At 57.1% G+C, this 19,965-nt stretch overlaps 3 protein-coding genes across 3 annotated transcripts in view; 1 reads left to right on the forward strand and 2 right to left on the reverse strand.

Annotated features, from left to right (window-relative positions):
• Nucleotides 1-128: 128 nt before the first annotated feature.
• On the reverse strand, nucleotides 129-8,396 carry RRP8 (ribosomal RNA processing 8). Its single transcript, XM_032956343.2, has 7 exons — nucleotides 8,276-8,396; nucleotides 6,050-6,248; nucleotides 4,633-5,831; nucleotides 3,089-3,218; nucleotides 1,603-1,709; nucleotides 1,266-1,362; nucleotides 129-486 (listed from the first exon to the last, which is right to left on the reverse strand). Exons 2-7 carry the CDS (start codon nucleotides 6,221-6,223, stop codon nucleotides 373-375), a joined length of 1,821 nt encoding a protein of 606 aa, XP_032812234.2. The 5' UTR covers nucleotides 6,224-6,248; nucleotides 8,276-8,396; the 3' UTR covers nucleotides 129-372.
• A 47-nt stretch (nucleotides 8,397-8,443) lies between these two features.
• On the forward strand, nucleotides 8,444-15,080 carry SMPD1 (sphingomyelin phosphodiesterase 1). Its single transcript, XM_032956344.2, has 6 exons — nucleotides 8,444-9,812; nucleotides 10,675-10,877; nucleotides 11,187-11,358; nucleotides 11,513-11,589; nucleotides 12,418-12,563; nucleotides 13,149-15,080. Exons 1-6 carry the CDS (start codon nucleotides 9,021-9,023, stop codon nucleotides 13,550-13,552), a joined length of 1,794 nt encoding a protein of 597 aa, XP_032812235.2. The 5' UTR covers nucleotides 8,444-9,020; the 3' UTR covers nucleotides 13,553-15,080.
• A 1,171-nt stretch (nucleotides 15,081-16,251) lies between these two features.
• Nucleotides 16,252-19,965, reverse strand: part of APBB1 (amyloid beta precursor protein binding family B member 1) — a 53,001-nt gene continuing 49,287 nt past the window's right edge. Inside the window, exons 12-13 of the mRNA XM_076067876.1 lie at nucleotides 19,707-19,952; nucleotides 16,252-18,596 (exon numbers count right to left, since the gene is read on the reverse strand). Coding sequence (XP_075923991.1) covers nucleotides 18,426-18,596; nucleotides 19,707-19,952 — 417 coding nt within the window. The 3' untranslated portion in view covers nucleotides 16,252-18,425. The remainder of the gene's footprint in view (nucleotides 18,597-19,706; nucleotides 19,953-19,965) is intronic.

A 19,965-nucleotide genomic window follows, 5' to 3' on the forward strand; every position in this document is an offset into this window, starting at 1 on the left:
CGTGTGTGCTGCATGCTGCAGTGTGCGAGCGCTGCTGCGCGAGTTCTGTTGGGAGTACCCGCACAGCCACAGCCATCATCCACCAAACCCTCACCACCCCCCCAACCCAAATCATGCCAACGAGCAGGCCGTGTTAAGTTTCCTTTATCGATAAAAATTAAGAATGGGGAATGCGGCGCCGCTCGCGATCGCTACCGCCACGCCGCCACGCCGCCACGCGGGCACCGCCTCGACCGCCCGCGCCAGCCGCACTCGCCCCGGTGCCCGGTCCCCGCTCCCCACGCCGGAGCCGCTGGAGTCGCCAGAGTGCACGCCGCAGGAGCTCCGTCGCGCCGTGGCTCCGTCGGGGCGGGCTGGCGCCGGGAGGGGCCCTCACCGCTTCTTGTAGACGCACGGTTTGAGCGCCAGGCCGGGCAGCTGCCCTTTGGCTTTGGGAGGCGCGATCTTCTGCAGCTCAAACAGGTGGAAGTGCGTGTCCTCCATGTTCTGGCAGAACCGCAGGGGGCACAGGGGGCACAGCGCGCACGCACGTCAACAACCACGCGCTGGCTTCCTGCTCGTCGCCTGCTTGCAGTCGTGAGTCAGCGGTGGAAATTCCTCGTTCCGATTACGGGAGCGAGTCTCGCCATCGGACAACCTTCTGTTTATTTCCCCACAAAGCCGTGCTTATTTTATCGACCCCGGAGAGAGACGATGGTCCAAGTCGACCCCCCCCCCCAATCAGGATTTGAACTTGTGACCTTACAATTGTGAGCCGTTCACTCCACCGCTGAGCAGCCACCAACCAAGCCAGATGAGCGCACGCAGCACAGCTACAGACAGCCGGATGTTTACCGGTACATGCCACCATTGCACGGTCGACACGCACACAGCGGCCTCCATCGGGGTGGGGATAGTGGCATTAGGGGAAAACTCGCAGCAGCGTCAACGGGCCCCCGGCTCCCCCCCCCGCAGTTGAGGGCAGCAGCAGCAGTGGTGGTGACGGTGGTTGTGGTAGTTGTGGTGGTGAATGTCGTGGTAGTTGTGGCTGCGGTGGTGGTTTATGGGTTGGTAGGTTTAATGACAGACGGTTGTGGTGGTGATTTTAGTGGTGACGGCGGTTGTGGTAGTTGTGGTGGTGGTGGTTGTGATGGTGGATGGGTTGGCGTGTTTGATGATGGTGTTGGTTGTGGTGGTGATCATCGTGTTGGCAGCGGTGGTGGTTATGGTACTAATTGTGTTGGTGGTTATGGCTGTGGTGGAGGCAGTGGTGATGGTGGTGGTACCTTGGACAGCAGTTTGAATCCGAGCACGGAGAGGGCGCTGAGGAAGTTGCGCGCGTCCTCGAAGCGGCTCGCCACCTCGGCGATCATCAGCACGCCCCTGCACGGCACAGACACGCGGCCACCACAGCCTCCTCGTTCACGCGGGCGCCACAGACTCGCGGCAAACGCTCGCGAGCGCGGAGCGGCACCACGCGAGGAGGATGTCGCGCGCGGAGCGCCGTGAGGGGTGTGTCGGGGGGAGGGGTTTGGGGGAGGGACGTGTGGAAGGGGGGAGGGAGGCGTGCGGGAGGGGGGCGTGCGGGAGGGGGGAGGGGGGCGTGGGTCACGAGGGCCTCACCCTGAGCGCAGCACGCGGTTGGCCTCAGTGAGGAAGTCCTGGATGTTGGTCCCCATGAGCGAGAGGCAGAAGACGGCCACGTCCACGCTAGCGGCGTCCAGGGGCACCTGGACCCCCGTGCCCACACAAAGACAAAGATCCCCCGTGCGGCCGTTAGTGGACCGGTGGGGCAAGGGCTGTTCGCGAGCAGCGCCTACGTAGGCCGACACGGCACACGAGGGGACGGGTGGCCGGCACCGCGGCCGGCCGCCTTTGTCTCCCCAGTGCTGATGTTTACAAACCACACCAGGGATCGTAGCGCAGCGCACTAACCGCTACACTACCGTGGTGAGTAACGGTGTGTGGTGGTGAGCGGTGGTCGTGAGTGGTGGTCCAGTGGTGAGCGGCGGCAGTGAGCAGTGGTGGTGTGGGGTGGTGAGCGGTGGTAGTGAACAGTAGTGGTGTGTGTGGTGGTGTGTGGTGGTGAGCAGTAGTAGTGAGCAGTGGTGGTGTGTGTGGTGGTGAGCGGTGGTAGTGAGCAGTGGTGGTGTGTGTGGTGGTGAGCGGTGGTAGTGAGCAGTGGTGGTGTGTGGTGGTGGTGTGTGGTGGTGAGCAGTAGTAGTGAGCAGTGGTGGTGTGTGTGGTGGTGAGCGGTGGTAGTGAGCAGTGGTGGTGTGTGGTGGTGGTGTGTGGTGGTGAGCAGTAGTAGTGAGCAGTGGTGGTGTGTGTGGTGGTGAGCGGTGGTAGTGAACAGTGGTGGTGTGTGTGTGGTGGTGAGCAGTAGTAGTGAGCAGTGGTGGTGTGTGGTGGTGAGCGGTGGTAGTGAGCAGTGGTGGTGTGTGTGGTGGTGTGTGGTGGTGAGCAGTAGTAGTGAGCAGTGGTGGTGTGTGTGGTGGTGAGCGGTGGTAGTGAGCAGTGGTGGTGTGTGTGGTGGTGAGCGGTGGTAGTGAGCAGTGGTGGTGTGTGGTGGTGGTGTGTGGTGGTGAGCAGTAGTAGTGAGCAGTGGTGGTGTGTGTGGTGGTGAGCGGTGGTAGTGAGCAGTGGTGGTGTGTGGTGGTGGTGTGTGGTGGTGAGCAGTAGTAGTGAGCAGTGGTGGTGTGTGTGGTGGTGAGCGGTGGTAGTGAACAGTGGTGGTGTGTGTGTGGTGGTGAGCAGTAGTAGTGAGCAGTGGTGGTGTGTGGTGGTGAGCGGTGGTAGTGAGCAGTGGTGGTGTGTGTGGTGGTGGTGTGTGATGGTGAGCGGTGGTAGTGAGCAGTGGTGGTGTGTGATGGTGGTGGTGTGTGGTGGTGAGCGGTGGTAGTGAGCAGTGGTGGTGTGTGTGTGGTGGTGGTGTGTGGTGGTGAGCAGTGGTAGTGAACAGTGGTGGTGTGTGATGGTGGTGGTGTGTGGTGGTAAGCGGTGGTGGTGTGTGGTGGTGAGCGGTGGTGGTGTGTGGTGGTGAGCGGTGATGGTGTGTGGTGGTGAGCCGTGGTCGTGAGTGGTGGTGAGCGGTGGTAGTGAGCAGTGCCTTGGCCATGTCGCAGGCCGTCACACGCTCGTTGAGCGCCACGAGGTCGAACGAGTGCACGTGGTTCCGCACGGAGGCCGCGAGCTGGGCGTCCCCGCACCCAAAGTCGGCCACCACCAGCGACGCCGGCCTGTGGGGCACACAGCAACACCCCACTCAGCACCCTCCACTCAGCACCCTCCATGCAGCACCCTCCACTCAGCACCCTCCACTCAGCCCCCTCCACTCAGCACCCTCCATGCAGCACCCTCCACTCAGCACCCTCCACTCAGCACCCTCCACTCAGCACCTCTCTCAGCACCCTCCACTCAGCACCCTCCACTCAGCACCCTCCACTCAGCACCCTCCACTCAGCACCCTCCACTCAGCACCTCTCTTAGCACCCTCCACTCAGCACCCTCCACTCAGCACCTCTCTCAGCACCCTCCACTCAGCACCCTCCACTCAGCACCCTCCATGCAGCACCCTCCACTCAGCACCCTCCATGCAGCACCCTCCACTCAGCACCCTCCACTCAGCACCTCTCTCAGCACCCTCCACTCAGCACCCTCCACTCAGCACCCTCCACACAGCACCCTCCACTCAGCACCCTCCACTCAGCACCCTCCACTCAGCAACATCCCACTCAGCACCCTCCACTCAGCACCCTCCACTCAGCACCCTCCACTCAGCACCCTCCACTCAGCAACACCCCACTCAGCACCCTCCACTCAGCACCCTCCACTCAGCAACATCCCACTCAGCACCCTCCACTCAGCACCCTCCACTCAGCACCTCTCTCAGCACCTCTCGCAGCACCCTCCACTCAGCACCCTACTCAGCAACACCCCACTCAGCACCTCTCTCAGCACCCTCCACTCAGCACCCTCCACTCAGCATCCGACTCGGGACCCTCCACACAGCATGCGACGGTGCCACGAGCCGCTTCCTACGGCCCCTGCCGACGGGGCAGCAGCGGCCCAGCAGGGCACAGGCTGGGAACCACGCGGCGAGGACCAACGCCACGGATTGATAACGAATGTAACATTTTTAAGTATTTAACAAATCATTGCTGATGCGTATTTAACTCAAGAAACGTAGAACATTGTAGAATGACTCTTCACTCATGTGCGGTCAACTTCGCCCCCAGGAAAGTTTTGCCCCCTCCAAAACGTGCAGCTGCGCAACCCACTGCCGCCGCGCGTCGTGGTAGCGGCAGGCTACCAACGGGCGTATTGTGAACGTCTTGAGAATGGCTGCAATCGACCCATCGCCGCGTATGTATGGGAGCACGCACGCTCGCTCAATCTCGCACGCTCCCTCGCGCTCGCACGCTCCCTCGCGCTCGCACGCTCCCTCGCGCTCGCACGCTCCCTCGCGCTCGCACGCTCCCTCGCGCTCGCACGCTCCCTCGCGCTCGCACGCTCCCTCGCGCTCGCACGCTCCCTCGCTCTCGCACGCTCCCTCGCTCTCGCACGCTCCCTCGCTCTCGCACGCTCCCTCGCGCTCGCACGCTCCCTCGCGCTCGCACGCTCCCACGCTCCCTCGCTCGCTCGCGCGCGCACCGGTTCTTGATGGAGGAGATGATGCGCGAGAGCGGGTTCACAGGCCAGCGCTGCACCTGCGCCGTGAAGCCCTGGTGGTAGTCCCGGAAGGCCTGGGGGTCGTCGCGGAACAGGGCCCGCGCATCGCGGCTGCTGCCCTCGTACAGCTGCTGGTTGAGGAAGCGGAAGCGCGCTCCCTGCAGACGCTGCTGCATGCGCAGCCGCAGCGCAGCGGAGCGATCTGCGGGGCCCGGCGGGTGGGCGCCATCCTCGACGACGGGACCCCCATCCTCCTCCGCGTCATCGGTGGATCGCCTCTTTGTCGACTTTAGTTTCTCTTTTTTACTCTTGGCCACCGCGGCGACTCCTGCCCCTTCCTGCGCGTCACCGTTCTCCGTCGGACCCTCCGCTTTGCGCCGTTTGGGCTCCGATTTAGCGACCTTTTTTTTCTTCTTCTTGATTTTGCCGACGGTCTCGACGTCTCCGTCGCACGCCGCCTCCGCCCCGAGGGCGTCACAGCTCTCAGCCTCCACCGGCTGCTTCTCCTCCTTTTCCTTCTGCCTTTTGAGCTTCTTGGTTTTGTATTTGGAGAGCGAGGGGTCGTGCATGGCGGCATCCGCGGGCGCCTCCACCTGCCGGTCGCCAGCATCGCCCGGCTCTTCCGGCTCCTTCTGCCACACCAACTCGCGCTGCTTGTATTTGTTCCGGATCCGCCGCTTGCTCTTCATGCGGTTCTGCCACTGCTTCCTCGTGAGCGGCTTGTTCCCCTTCCTGCTCTTCTCGTCTCCCACGCCGCTCTCTCCGCCATCCCCGCTCTGCTCGTCTCCCTCGGCGATCTCCGCTTTCGCTTTTTTGCGAGGGGGGCGATCGTTCGCGCATTCCCCAAGTTCGTCGGCGGGGGCCGTGGCGGCGTCTCCCGCCGAGGCCGACGTCTTCGATTTCTTCCGTTTGCGCGTTTCCGTTTTGTCGGCATCGCCGTCGGCCGGGGCCTCGCTCTGGGACGGCCGCTTGCGCGTCCGCTTGCCTTTGGGCCGCCACTTCTCGTCCACCGGCGTTTTTCTACGCCGCGGGGTCTTGCGTGTGCTCCCCTCGGCCTCGCCGGCTCCGTCGCAAGCCCCCTCCGCCGCCGGCCCCTCCTCGGCGGCGCCGCGCCGCACCCGCAGCTTGCGCCGCCGCTTCCTTTTCTTCTTCTCCTTCTCCACGGCGCCTCCAGCACCGCCCTGCGACAACAGCGTGGTTCATGCGCACTTCGCGTGAGCCTTGCGAGCGGGCGCAATGAGAAGAGTGAAGCCAATGAGTGAACGGAGTGAGTGGCGTGAAGGGAGCGAGCGAGTTGAGTTTATGAGTGGGGTCCGTGTTCAAGGCGTGGTGACAACCAAGATGGATGGATGCCGGGGGTGGGGGGGGGGCACCGGGCAGCTGCTGAGAGAGGCGAGACCTTTGGTGGTGCTGGTGGTGGTGCTGTCGAGGAGGCCTGAGGTAGCTGAGCGGGGCTCGGGGTCTTTGGGGAGCGCTGAGGGGGTCGCCGGGCTCCTTTCTGCCCAGAGGGGAAGAGCGCCTTGGTGAGGCTGCGTCCCTCGTGCGCGTCGCCCCATTGCGACACCGCAAACATCGCACTCCTGCGTCTCCTGTAAACGCTGGGCACGCAAGATACACACACACACGTGTATATACACACACACGTGTATATACACACACTACACACACACACGTGTATATATACACACACACACGCGTGTATATACACACACACACACGTGTATATACACACACACGTGTATACACACACACGTGTATATACACACACACGTGTATATACACACACACGTGTATACACACACACACGTGTATATATACACACACACGTGTATATACACACACACGTGTATATACACACACACACGTGTATACACACACAAGATACACACACGTGTATAAACACACACGCGTGTACACACACGCAAGATACACACCCACGCAAGATATATACACACACGCGCGCGTGTATACACACACGCGTGTATATACACACACACACGCGTGTGTGTGTATATATACACACACACGCGTGTATACACACGCACACGTGTACACACACACGCAAGATACACACACGCGCGTGTACACACACACAGCCGATATTCGCCACTAAGTGGAGTTAAAGGTCACCACAGCGTGGATTAAATACCGGCCGTTCTATAGGATTCGAGGTGGGGTGGGGGGGTCAGGCGTACGTTCGCAGGTGGGGGGGGGGGGTAAAAAGTCCGCGTGCGTACAGGGAGCGAATGAGGGGTCCAGTTAACAGATGTCTGCGTACCTACTCAATGAATGGCCCCTTAGGGAACACTTTACTAAAACAAAAACCACGCGCGGCCGCCTTTGCTTTACCAGCGCTGATGTGTACCCACCACACCGTGCATTCTCAGGCTGGATCAAGTCAGGTGTAATTGTTGAACCAGGTGAGACAGCGCGAGAAATCAGGATGGATAAAGTGGAATAGGCAAGAGGGACCCCCCCCCCCACATTCCCTTGTCACCGCAATGAGGAGGGTAAGGGTAGGGTCCCAGGATAAATTTTGACTTAAAACTTTCGTGACCGCAGGAACTCATATTCTTTGTTTCTTTCGGTAAAGTCACGTAGACAGAAAAATAATAATAAAGTGAATATAAACAATACAAGCACTAATGCAGACTGTAGTGAGTGTACTGGCAGTCTACATTATAGACTGGCAGTACGCTCACCGAGGTGAAGAACCAGGCTACAGTCTACATTATAGACTGCCTGTACACTCACCAAACTTAATAACCAAGCTATCTACATTATAGACTGCCAGTACACTCACCAAACTTAAAAACCAGGCTACAGTCTACATTATAGACTGCCAGTACACTCACTCAGCTAAATAACCATTGCTACAGTCTACATTATAGACTGCCAGTACACTCACCAAACTTAATAACCAAGCTACAGTCTACATTATAGACTGCCAGTACACTCACCAAACTTAATAACCAGGCTAGTCTACATTATAGACTGCCAGTACACTCACCAAACTTAATAACCAAGCTACAGTCTACATTATAGACTGCCAGTACACTCACTCGGCTTAATAACTATTGCTACAGTCTACGTTATAGACTGCCAGTACACTCATCAAACTTAATAACCAGGCTACAGTCTACATTATTGTTTTTTTAGTTTTAAGTTTTTTAAAATATTCTTATTCACCTTATTTAAAAAAATAAAATTTCCTATCTACTTTACCGATAGAACCAAAGAATATGGGTCCCTGGATAGTACCGACAGCACTCGCCGCTGATGCCAACCGCGTCCGGATACCCAGTAACCCAAACTCGGGCAGCCCTGACTCGTCGTGGTCCCCGCACGCCCGCCACGATCGTCTCCCGCTTCTCGCAACTCGTGTGGCGGCGGATCGAGCAGAGAGACACGGCGAGCGAAACGAGGAGAGGGGAGGGCGGTAGAGAGAGAGAGGCGATGGGAGAACGCAGAGTCCGAATGCAGGCAACTCCAGCAGACGCCGCTTCCCTGCGGGAGCTGCAATTCTGATGCCGAGGCAAGTGACCCTTGCGGCGATGCTGGTAACAGTGTGGGCGATAACAACAAGAACAACAACGAGTGAGCGCTTTGTTGATGTCGCTTTCACCTGGAACACTGAGCGCGTCTCCCCACGTCTCTCGGCTCAGGCTCCACCACGTGCTCGCCCTGCTCCTGCACGTGCGCGGCGCTCAATCCTCTTCCGGGTCACGGGGTGGGGAGGGGGTTGGAGGGGGGGTGCGGCGAGGGGGAGGGAACTCACGTGACCGGCTTCCGGGGGTCACGTGACCGCCCTCCTGACTCTCAACGCGAGGCCCCCAGAGTCAGCGGCCGCGTCCTCAGCCGCGAGCCCCGCGAGTCGCTCTGCGTGGACCTCGCGGCTCCCACCACCACAACAACAACCACCACCACAACCACCACCACCTCAACAACCACAACCACCACCTCAACAACCACCACAACCACCACAACCTCAACCACCACAACCACAACCACCACCTCAACAACAACCACCACAATCAACACCACCTCAACAACCACAACCACCACCTCAACAACCACCACCACAACCTCAACCACCACAAACACCACCACCACAACCTCAACCACCACCACAACCTCAACCACCACCACAACCTCAACCACCACCACCACCACAACCACCACCACAACCACCACAACCTCAACCACCACAACCACCTCCTCAACCACCACAACCACCTCCTCAACCACCACAACCACCACCTCAACCACCACCTCAACTAGTAACAGCTCCCCAGACCCCCCCCCACGCCTCCACCTCGCCCCGCCATCTCCGGTGTCACCTCCCGCCCGCTTCACCCGCCGGCCGCCCCATGGCGCCGGCGGCGTTCGCCCTCGCCGCGCTCGGCCTCGCCTCTCTCGCCGGCGCCGCGCCCTTCTCGGCCGCTCCCTGGAGCTGGCCGCCCGGGGTCTTCGCGACGAACCCGGCGGTTCCCGGGATCGCCGCCGCCGCGTCGCCCAACTCGACGGAGCTGTGCTCGCTGTGCCGCTTCGCCGTGGGGTTCGTGGACGCGTCGCTGTCCCTCCCGGGCGGGGAGGACGCCCTGGCGCGGGCCGCCGCCTCCGTCTGCGAGAAGCTTCGCCTGCAGGACCGCCGCGTGTGCCAGAACGCGACGCAGCTCTTCAAGGACTACGTGGTCACGGTGCTGCTGCACTCCGTGCTGGACCCCGACTCCGTGTGCGGGCTCCTCCTGGGCCCCGGCTGCGGCCGCCCGGGACCCCCGCACGCCAATTGGAGCGTGCGGCTGCCGCCCGTTCCCAAGCCGCCCGTGCGGCCCCCCCGACCGCCGCCGCCCTCGGCGCCACGGGACTCGGTTCTCTTCATCACGGACGTGCACTGGGACCGCGACTACGCCGAGGGCAGCCAGGCCGAGTGCGGGGAGCCGCTGTGCTGCCGGCGGCAGGACGGGCCCCCCTCGCCGGGTCGGCCCGGGGCCGGCAAGTGGGGGGACTACAGGGCGTGCGACGTGCCGCTGCGCACCGTGCAGAGCATGCTGGAGCACACGCAGCGGGAGGGACGCGGCACGGGGGTCACGCACGCGTACTGGACCGGCGACATCCCTGCGCACAACGTGTGGGAGCAGACGGAACAAGACCAGCTGCAGGTGGGACCCCATCCCAACTTGAGGGGCCGATGACTCTTTAGCCTTAGGGCCCTTGAGGGCCACTCTGCTCTGCGGGGGTTTGGGGGGATCTTTCCCGCAGGCCTCGTCTCCACGGCCCCCAGAGCGTTGCCGGCTCACAGGTCGGAGCCGCTGAGCCGGCACCGCCGAGTTCACGTCCAGGTTTGAGCCGCTGCCTGTGGTTAGACCGGCTTGTCAAGTGAAGAGAGGTTGTGCTCGTGTGTGCATCACGTTCACTTTGCTTCTGCAACTTTATTTTGCCCAAGTTCCAGGTGGGAGAAGGTTTACTATCTCATGCGACGTGAGATTGTGAGAAGTACCGTGTCGACCAGATGTCGTTACTTGAAGTGATCTCGGAAGCCGTAGCTCAGTCGACATGTCACAAATCAAAAGCAGATATCACACAACATGAAGGCTTGCCCTGCTCTGCAAAAGACGCAAACGGATGCTCATGACGTGGTACCTATTTGCACAATCTTGATATAATTAGGCATACATTAAGGCTGAAATAAAATGTGAAGTGCTCTAGTGCAGGTACTACGGACTTTGTTGCCCATCTTCGTCACGGCTCGGTGCAGGAATGGCTCTGGCTCAAGTGGATCCGGCTCTGAGCACGGTCCCAGCCACGCTCAGGATTCCCTTGAGCTGAGCCCCAGCCCAGCCACACGGCCGAGCTGCTCACTCACGCGACTTTGAAATCCACCGAGCGGCTCAGAGCCGAGCCGTGGTGAAAAAAGAACACGGCCCTCAAAGTGTCTCATCCAACGGAGACCTGCCCGAGGCGAGTACGAGATCCCGTGCGATGCGAGAGGTTTGATATCCCTCGCTTTGCGTGGCTCTGCAGGCGCTGACGACCGTCACGGAGCTCATCCGCAAGTACCTGGGCAACACCACAGTCTACCCGGCCGTGGGAAACCACGAGAGCTCGCCCGTCAACAGCTTCCCACCGCCCTCCGCGCCCGGCCACCACTCCTCCGCCTGGCTCTACGATGCCATGGCAAAAGCGTGGAGTCATTGGCTGCCTAGCGACGCGCTTGTCACTCTACGGTACAGCCAGTCGAAGTATTTGCCAGAGACCCCATGGGATCAGCTGTATACCAGCCAGTCACCCCATGGGTCCACCCTTTCTTTTGCACAGTCCTAGCCATCATTGTGTGCTTGGGCCACATGAGCTCTGTGGTCAAGTGGACCGGATCAAGGTAAAGCTGAGCTCAGCAAGGTTGTTATCTTTGTGGTTTAACTATTTCTTGTTACTTTAATGGGGAGACCTGACCAATGTAAATTAACGTGTGACCTAGGTAAAGTGTAGTGCTCGTATCAGCAAAACACAGTGCGTGTGTCTGCGTGCGCCCCCAGGTTTGGCGGCTTCTACACGGCGCTGGCCAAGCCGGGCCTGCGCGTCGTCTCCCTCAACATGAACTTCTGCTCCGTGGAGAACTTCTGGCTCGCCATCAACGACACGGACCCCGCCGGGCAGCTGCAGTGGTTCGTGGATGTCCTGCAGGCAGCTGAGAACAACGGCGAGAAGGTGCGAGGGCAGCGGGGCTGGGATTTTACATTTCGTCAGAATCTGTAGCGCTGTGGAGAGGAAGTGATTTTCAGAGGCAAGAGGAAGTGGTGCAAGATTAAACGAGGAACTGGACAGGCGCTGGGTGGTGCACTAACGTGCATTCTGCCTCTAGGTTCACGTCATTGGTCATATCGCACCCGGGCTGTGTCGCAAGACCTGGAGCTGGAACTACTATCACATCATCAACCGGTAGGGCCTCCATGGTCTGCCAGATGCCCTGTCACCCTGACACCCTGCCTAACAACCTATGCAACACTCTCCCTACCGAACAGCTTACCTGCCTATTGCCCACCTTAACACCCTGCCTACATAACGCCAACTACGCAAACCCCCTGTTGTTGTGCAGCCCAAGGTTTTAATTTTAAGTTTGTTATCCACAACTGTTAAAAATAAACAGATGCTTGTTACACAACACTTGGCAAAACCTAGCCTCCAAAATAAATCTTCAAACAATCCCAAGCCCGAGGCAAACACCAAAAACGCTGAGCGCGCAAACGCCTCATGTCGCGCTACGTGCCAAGTGGCCACGTTCCGGCGCAGCTCCTCCCTGTCACGCCAAACGACCACCCCGCTTGCAGGGAACCACACGTTGCTCCACTTTGAGAGTGGCACTGTAGCCCGCGTGCCGTGCCTTTGGGTTCCCTTGCTGCCACAGACCTCAGTTCGAGAAAGGAAGTTGTGGCTCCGTGTTATAAACTATTGTTGCTAAATCAGCATTTTCCACAACAAAGATTGTGTGACCTAAAAAATGCAGAAGCTGACGTTTCTGTTGATCTTTAAAATATTTCCTTGTTGTCGTGAAAAAGCGTTGAGTGTGGAATGTTTGTTGCGGCAGTGGTAATGGTGGAAATTATGCCCCAGCAGCCCCCAGTTTGTAGACAGTTGGGCTTAGAGTGGAGAGGCTGTCCACCTCCAGCCAGCTGGAGGTGGACAGCGATGAATGGAACTGCCCTCCAGCACTAGAGAGAGCATTTCATCTGGAAGGGTTTGTTCAATGCCCTCCCTTTCCCTCCCCAGGTACGAATCCACCATTGCTGCCCAGTTTTTTGGACACGTGCACACGGACCAGTTTGAGATGTTCTATGATGAGGAGACTCTGAGCCGGCCGCTGGGCGTGGCGTACCTGTCACCCAGTGTCACCACCTACTGGGATCTAAACCCAGGTAAGCCCGAACACCAGCAGCAGCCTCATCGGCTGAGCACAGTGCACGTGAACATTTACACACAGGAGATCAGAGAGCTGGACCCTTACTAAACTGCTTGAAAACAAGTTGCTGGAGTTTGAGCTCAGGTGTCCGAGGCGGAAGCTGGGAATTTTGTGGCACGGCCAAATAAGTAATGCAGAAGTCTGGATGTGAAACATTGCAGGTGAGTTTTGCAGATGTGAAACATTGCAGGTGAGTTTTGCAGATGTGATTTGGCAAAAGCGTCTGGGCTGGGTGGGATGCAAGTGCAGCATGGGGGAGGAATGATTAAAAGAGACAGACACTGGATTGATCTCCACAGGCCTGACAACCAAGTGGAAGGCTTAGGCCAGATAGTGCAAGACTGCTAGAGCAGATCCTGGAGACCATATGTCTGCTGTTCTGCAGATTCTGGCAGAGGGTAGAAAGCATTGGTTAGGTGTGGTGGCATCATCGGGTTTGGCCGTGATGACACCTTGACCTTGAGAGAGTGGGTTGACAGATCAGCTGTGTGGGTGCTTTCCTTGGCTCTTTCAACTCACCCTGCACGGCGCACGTGGACAGGTTACCGTGTCTACGAGATCGACGGTGATCGTAAAAACAGCACTCGCGCCGTACTTGACCACCACACCTTCTACCTGGACCTGGAAGAGGCCAACCGCCTCGACCGGCCCACGTGGCGCCTCCTCTACTCGGCCCGCAAGGCCTACGGGATGGAGGCCCTGGGCCCCGCCGACTGGGACGCGCTGCTGCACCGCATGCAGGACGACGACGCGCTCTTCGCGATCTTCTGGTGGCACCTGCACAAGGGCCACTCGTCCGAGCCGTGCATCGGGATGTGCAAGGTCGCCATGCTGTGCGCGCTGAGATCCGGCCGCTCGGGGGACCCGGAGCAGTGCGCGCACCAGGTTCGGCCCGAGCAGCACCAGGTCCTCCTGCGCATCTGGAAGGAAACCGTCCGCTGCTAGGCCGAGGAGCCGCGCTCGCTGGCGAGCGGGCCGCTCCCTTGCGGCACCAGCGCTCCTCGCGTGCGTGGTTGGTGCCATTTCAGGGTTGGGTGATTTGCAGCTCCAAGCTCCTCCCTCCACTTGGTTGACACGCAGGTTTACATTCAAGTCTCTACAAGCTTTGTCTTCTCATCCTTCGGACTCGAAGCCGAATTTTTTTGCACAGCTCTTACTGGCAGTGGTTGTTTCGAATGTTTGGAGTGGCAAAGTCCAGTCGGATGATATCACAGTGCCCCCTGATGGGGGAGCGTGCCTAAGCGGCAAGGCAGCCACATCTCACACAGATTCCAGACGTCACAAACATGGCTTCTAAGAGCTGCCTTCTGATTGGTTCCACATTTGGTTGCATTTCAAAAACATTGGGGAAATGTCAGTGGTTAATGATGAATCAACGGCATGTGAAAAGGATATTAGGCATTCTAGATTTGAAGCTTTCGTGACCGCAAGGATTCATACGCTTTGGTTTTATTCGTTAAAGTCACGCAGGTAAAACAAATTAAAATAAATTAAAATAAAAGAAACAATTAAAACACGACGTTTCGGAGGCAACGCAAGCTTCCGTCTTCAGGTGGGACAAGTCACAGCAAAATCGCTGCACTTGATACACTTGGTGCAGCGATTTTGCTGTGACTGGTCTCACCTGAAGACGGAAGCTTGTGTTGCCTCCGAAACGTCGTGTTTTAATTCTTTATTTTGTTTTATTTTCATGTTTTACCTACGTGACTTTACCGAATAAAACCAAAGAGTATATTAGGCATTCTCAAGACACCAACTCGGGACGGTTTTTAAGCAGTGCATCTATTTTGCTTAGACTAAACGCTTGTTCCAGTTGCGCTGCTAATGCAATACGCGTGTCTTTTTGCACTTTTATGCAGGCGATGGCATTTGGAAATGCCTCAATTTTGAGCACACAAAGGCTTTTGATGAAACGGGTTTTAAACTGTAAATTCTCGCAGTGATTTTTAGAAAAACGGATGGAATCGCGGACAGTGTTAGTTTCACTTACAAAGGCCCAAACTTCCCTTAACATCCAGATGTTATGGGTCTGCACATTCCAAGTCAGTGGTAGCTTCATGATGACGTCACGACGCGGTAACTTGCTGATTGTTGATTATAGTTTACTCCCAATATTGACACCGCACGTCTGACCTTCATGTAAATCTCACGCAGATTTGTGTCTTCACAGCCACTTGCACCATGCAGTCAGCGGGGTGCGGCCTGTAGGCATGGAGACCAGTGGTCCATGCTGGGGCCGGGGTTGAGGGTAAGAGAGGTCTCCTCCACAACCAGACCAAGGCTGGCCAAACGCCGTCGTTTGTTTACCCTCGGTTTGGCATGGGTATTGACGCGTGGAGTGGTGCTGAAGTAGCGTTATTGAGAACGTGGCCTCCTCCAGATGCGGTTCATCTTGAGGGGCCCAGCTGCTGCGTCTGATAATACACGTTGACTTGTAGATTCCCTAATAAAGGCTTTATTAATAAAGGCTTCACTCCGTGTGTGTGTCCCGCTCACTAACAGTCTAACCATCAGCAGGTGTAGACGGGTCACGCGGCTATTTGAACACCCGTTGGTCAATCCACTGCTGGATGGGCTGTGGGGGTTATTTACTCAAACATCACCATGCTGGGTAGTGCGGGTTGGCGAAGGCGGGGAGCGTAGAGGTAAAGTGCAACCATAACTTTGCACGGGCACATGATAACCAGAACGCAGGCCCACAGAACAAGTTCTGAATGGCGCGAGCAGCATACACGGCAGGGGGACCCCGGTGCCGCCACTCCGGCGCAATGGGCGCCCCGCACCTCCGCAGGCGACCGACAGAGCCCCAGAAGCCCTGGCTCCTGGAGACACCAACAGTGGCGTGGTGGCCATGGCAACAAGGCTCTCTAGAGAAAGTAGCCGGGGCCCAGCTGCAAATGAGCAGCACCGCAAGAGTCTCAGAAACCTGCGCTACCCCGGCCTGTGGAGCTGAGACGCTACGCATGGACCTCCGCGCCGGTAGAGAATTCAGCTCGAACAGTGGCCGTGTAACAGCTGCTACTCCCATGCACAGCGCTCCTCCCTGCACCAGCAACATCATGCATAGCAGCCCTGCAGTTCCACACAGCAACACATGCAGCAGCAGCGGCGTTGACTGGCGCAGCAGGGCACGGCAGCTGGTGATGCTCAGGTTCCTCAATCACTGCAAGTCCAGCACAAAGCCAAGTGTCCATATTCACACCTTCCAGTGTTTACCAGTCACACACAGCTTTTTGACGTAAAGCTTTCGTGACTGCAGGGATTCATATTCTTGGTTCTTTCGGTAAAGTCACGTAGAAGGGAAATAATAAAACAAAATTCTCACGACGTTTCGATTGCAACACAAGCAATCATCATCAGGTGTGAAAGCCACAGCAAGACATTTTTTAGCACAGCTTTCAAACAGCATGACCTGTACACCATATACAGACGACGGTCTACACCCACCACAGCCTGGACACCATACACACCCTACAGACAACCCGCCACACGGCCTGCATCCTGCAGTCTTAACCACACTCGCAAATCACTGCACGTCTTAAACGTACACACATCCCCGTGCCTCCAAGCTAGGTGGCTGGCACCTCTCTGCTGCCCCTGAAAATTAAGAACATCAGATAATTAATCGATGAGTGAGAGCCCTGTCCGTGTACATGTGTTCTATTTATTGTGCATTAGAACCTGACACGTCACCGAGCTTCACGCGACACCGGCGCTACATCCACATCTACATCGCTAAACCTGCACCCGGCGCGGTGCCACGGGCGTCACGTACGCGCACATCGTCGTTTGTCTGTACTCACGAGAGCCACCTCGCCATAGCCACCTCCTCACCATAGCCACCTCAACCACCACATCATCATCATCCTCACCATAGCAACATCACTGTTCGCCATGGTGACCTCATCATCCTCACCTAAAATTTGAAAAATGACACCACAAATTACACAGCAACGTCGGCCGCCACTGCCTAACCGCTTCAGACTATGAGACGACAGCGTATTCACGAAAGCCTTGCGCTAAAATAATGAGCGCCAATACCAAATGTACTAAATTATCATTGCACTACCCGACTGCTCAGTGGCAAGACACGCATGCGCGGCGACTCGCCCGTGCCACCTCGACTCCGGTACAGGCAGCAGTGGGCCCCCTTTGGGCCGAGTCCCCCTCTGATGGTGCTGTGTTGGCCAGCGCGTCCGGATCGTTAACCCACAAAAAAGGGAGTACCCACACAGGCAGACGACTGGGAGCGCGAGGCGTGGCGATGACTATCGGCACTACACGGGCACTACGGGGCGACCGAGACCTACCGACCGCTATGGGCATGAACGAACTAATCGATGCAGGAGCCAGCGGACCGCGACCACTACGGGCTCGCCCGAAGACGACCGGCCAGCGCCGCCACGAGTGCCAGCGGCGCCGCCGCCCTCCGCCACTCGCGCAAGGAGGCCGCACTTAAAACAGAGCACTGTACACGTGTCAATCGTCGCAATAAATACTACAAGTGCCACAACTCGTAGAAAAACAACGTCAATTCGTAAACACTTCCGAGGTATCACACACAACGTGCATGCAGACGTTTCAGAAGCAGATTCTGCCGGTTGCGCGTGCCAGCGTAGGGTGGCAGCGATGTCAGTTTTCGGGAATACGATGTCAGATTGTACAAAACGACGCTTATCGTGGTAAACGTTTCCCATACGCTTGTAATTGTATTTGGCATTTGTACTATGTTGTGTTTATTGCTCTGCTGTTACTTCTCAAATACAGATTCATGTCTTCACCTGCACTTCACTCAATATATGCCGGACACTTACAACGTGCATGCTGTCAGTTACAAGAAATAATTACGGAATTCAACTTCCACGTTTGCAAGGAACAAATGGAAAGGGCGATCACCGTTCCTTTAGAATTTGAATATTAGTGTAGCTTATTGCACAACTATCTCATCAGGAAATAAATTATTTAAGCAACTATCATGAGCAACGGTAATCACGAAATAACGATATTTAGCAAAAACGGACGTTACGATTCTCATGATCCGTGAATTGTACGGTGCACCGTAGTATCGTCGAATCGCGGCGACCCTCGTAGAACGGGAGACATGGGCACGCCTAGGCGGCTTCAACGCACAACGCGAGCGCAATCGACACCTGCACACGTGGAGGGGTCTGCAGGCCCCGCGGTGCGGGAGAGGCACCGTGGCACTTGGCACCAACGTCTGGTTCTATCGGCCATCCCGGTGTTTTTGAGTCGATGGCGTGCTCTGGCCACGCGTTAGACAGTCACGCCGGCCCCTCTAAATAAGGCTCCAGCGTGGGAGTTTTTCAGATGCGGCTCTAAGGAGGCTGCGGCACCCGGGCACGGACTTGCTCCGTCACGCGGCCGCCCTCCTCTTCGTGTCTTAGGGCGACCGTGACGTCTACAGGACCCTTACCGTCCGGCGGGGCCCCCGGCACAGCACCGGGTCAACGTGGCCCTGAAGTGTCGATGGCACCAAGTGTAACAAGCTTGCCCGTCACCGCGGCGATGCCGACAGGCTCGCTGCCGTGTCCACGCAGGGCTGTGGACGGCGCGCAGACTGGAAGATGCCGAGGCCTCAAGGCGGACATTACTCGCGGTACTGCATTTGACAAATCATTTCTGGCTTGTATTCGTCAGGGCCCGTCTCCTGCCATTACTGTCATTTCCGTTTGTTCAGCCGAATTCCAGCCTTGAGGTTTCACGAAGAGGAAGGGCCGCCGCCGCCGTCGTCGTCATCGTCGTCGAGGGGTCGGGGGGGACGGGGGTGACGGGGAAGAGGTCCCCAGGAGGGATGGGGCTAGGGGGTGTCGGGCAGCGGGGAGCGGCGAGGCCTCAGGCTGCCGAAGAGCGACTGCACGCCCTTGCGCACGCTGCAGCCGACACGGCGCGCCACAGAGTCGGCCGGCTGCGATGGCCCTCGCGGCTTCAGCGCCCCGGGGCGTGCATCCAGGCACTTCTGGTAGCGCAGCTGGAGATGCGCACACACACACACGGACGCATGCCACAGGCACACGCACACACACGGACGTGTACAACAACACACCGGTGAATACTAACTGCCAGTGAACTGCGGTAGCCAACTCTCAACCACAATTGATGGCTGCCAGTCTCATGAAAGCTCTTCAACAAAATTTGAAAGTCTTTACGCAATAGCTTTGTCTATATGTTCATCGGTAATTTGGATGGCTTAAATTCTTGTCGAGAGGAGCCAATAAGAGCTATACTTTAGCATAAGGTTTCATTGCTCTTGGCAATTGAACCTCTGGAAAACCGGCCCGAATTAATCCGAAGGTTGCCCAAAACCTGGGAGACAAACCAGAGCACAAATTAATTACGTGTAAACATGCCAAAGTGATTTTGCCCTGACAGCTGCCTGCCAGCTTGCATACTCCACGTTAAACACTTCTGAACACAAACGAATACTGGAAAGCTGCTAAATCGTAGCGCGAGCATTCGCTGATGATGTTTCTATTGTCGTTCCAGATTTATCTGAAACTGTCCCTGAAAATCTTAAATCTCATACTCGTCCTGGTATGCGTAATTATTTTTCTAACTTGTGAAATCAAGTGTGCAAAGTTTTTTCATCGGCCGGGTGGTGGCGTAGTGGTAACATTTGTACCTCATGGCGAGAAGGGCCTTGGGGTTCGATTCCTGACTCAGGTGCACTTTCTGTGTGGGGTTTGTATGTTCTCCCCCTGTTCAGCATGAGTTTCCTCTGGGGTTTCCGGTTTCATACAATCCAACTGGTATTGGCCAAAAATTCCAACTCTTAATTTTTATATTCTCGGTTCTTTCGTTAAAGTCACGAAAGAATCAAGAATACGAATCCCTGCAGTCACGAAAGCTTTAAATCAAAATCTTAATTTTTGGTTCCTTGAAATACTCAACTGTGATTACACACAGCAACATCATCTCGGCTGCGTAAACTTTGCTTGAGATTGAGGCTTTCCCGGATAAACGAGCGCAATAGCTCTTTTTGGCTTGCTGTACACAAGAACAAAGGCCCGCTGCAGAACGTTGAAAGCATATTTCATGGGTGCGCGGCACGGCCTATGGCAGGCGCCGAGGGACGACGTACCACGCAGGCCGCCTGCACGGCCTCAGAGAGGCCTGCACAGTTGGGCTCGCACCAGAACGCGTGGCACTCGAAGCGGTGCGGCGTCGCGGCCATGATGAACGCGAAGGAGCGAGCGTCGCGACCCACACCCAGGAACGAGAGGAAGCGCACACGGCACTCAAACACCACCTCATCTCCCTGCTCACCGCCCTCCTCCTCATCACCTCCCTCCTCCTCCTCGTCACCACTGTCTATGCTATACGACTCCTGCAAACAACAC

The sequence above is a fragment of the Petromyzon marinus genome, chromosome 18 (genome assembly GCF_048934315.1).
Source record: "Petromyzon marinus isolate PM22_M1 ecotype Great Lakes invasive population chromosome 18, UKy_Petmar_22M1.pri1.0, whole genome shotgun sequence".
Classification (NCBI taxonomy): domain Eukaryota; kingdom Metazoa; phylum Chordata; class Hyperoartia; order Petromyzontiformes; family Petromyzontidae; genus Petromyzon; species Petromyzon marinus.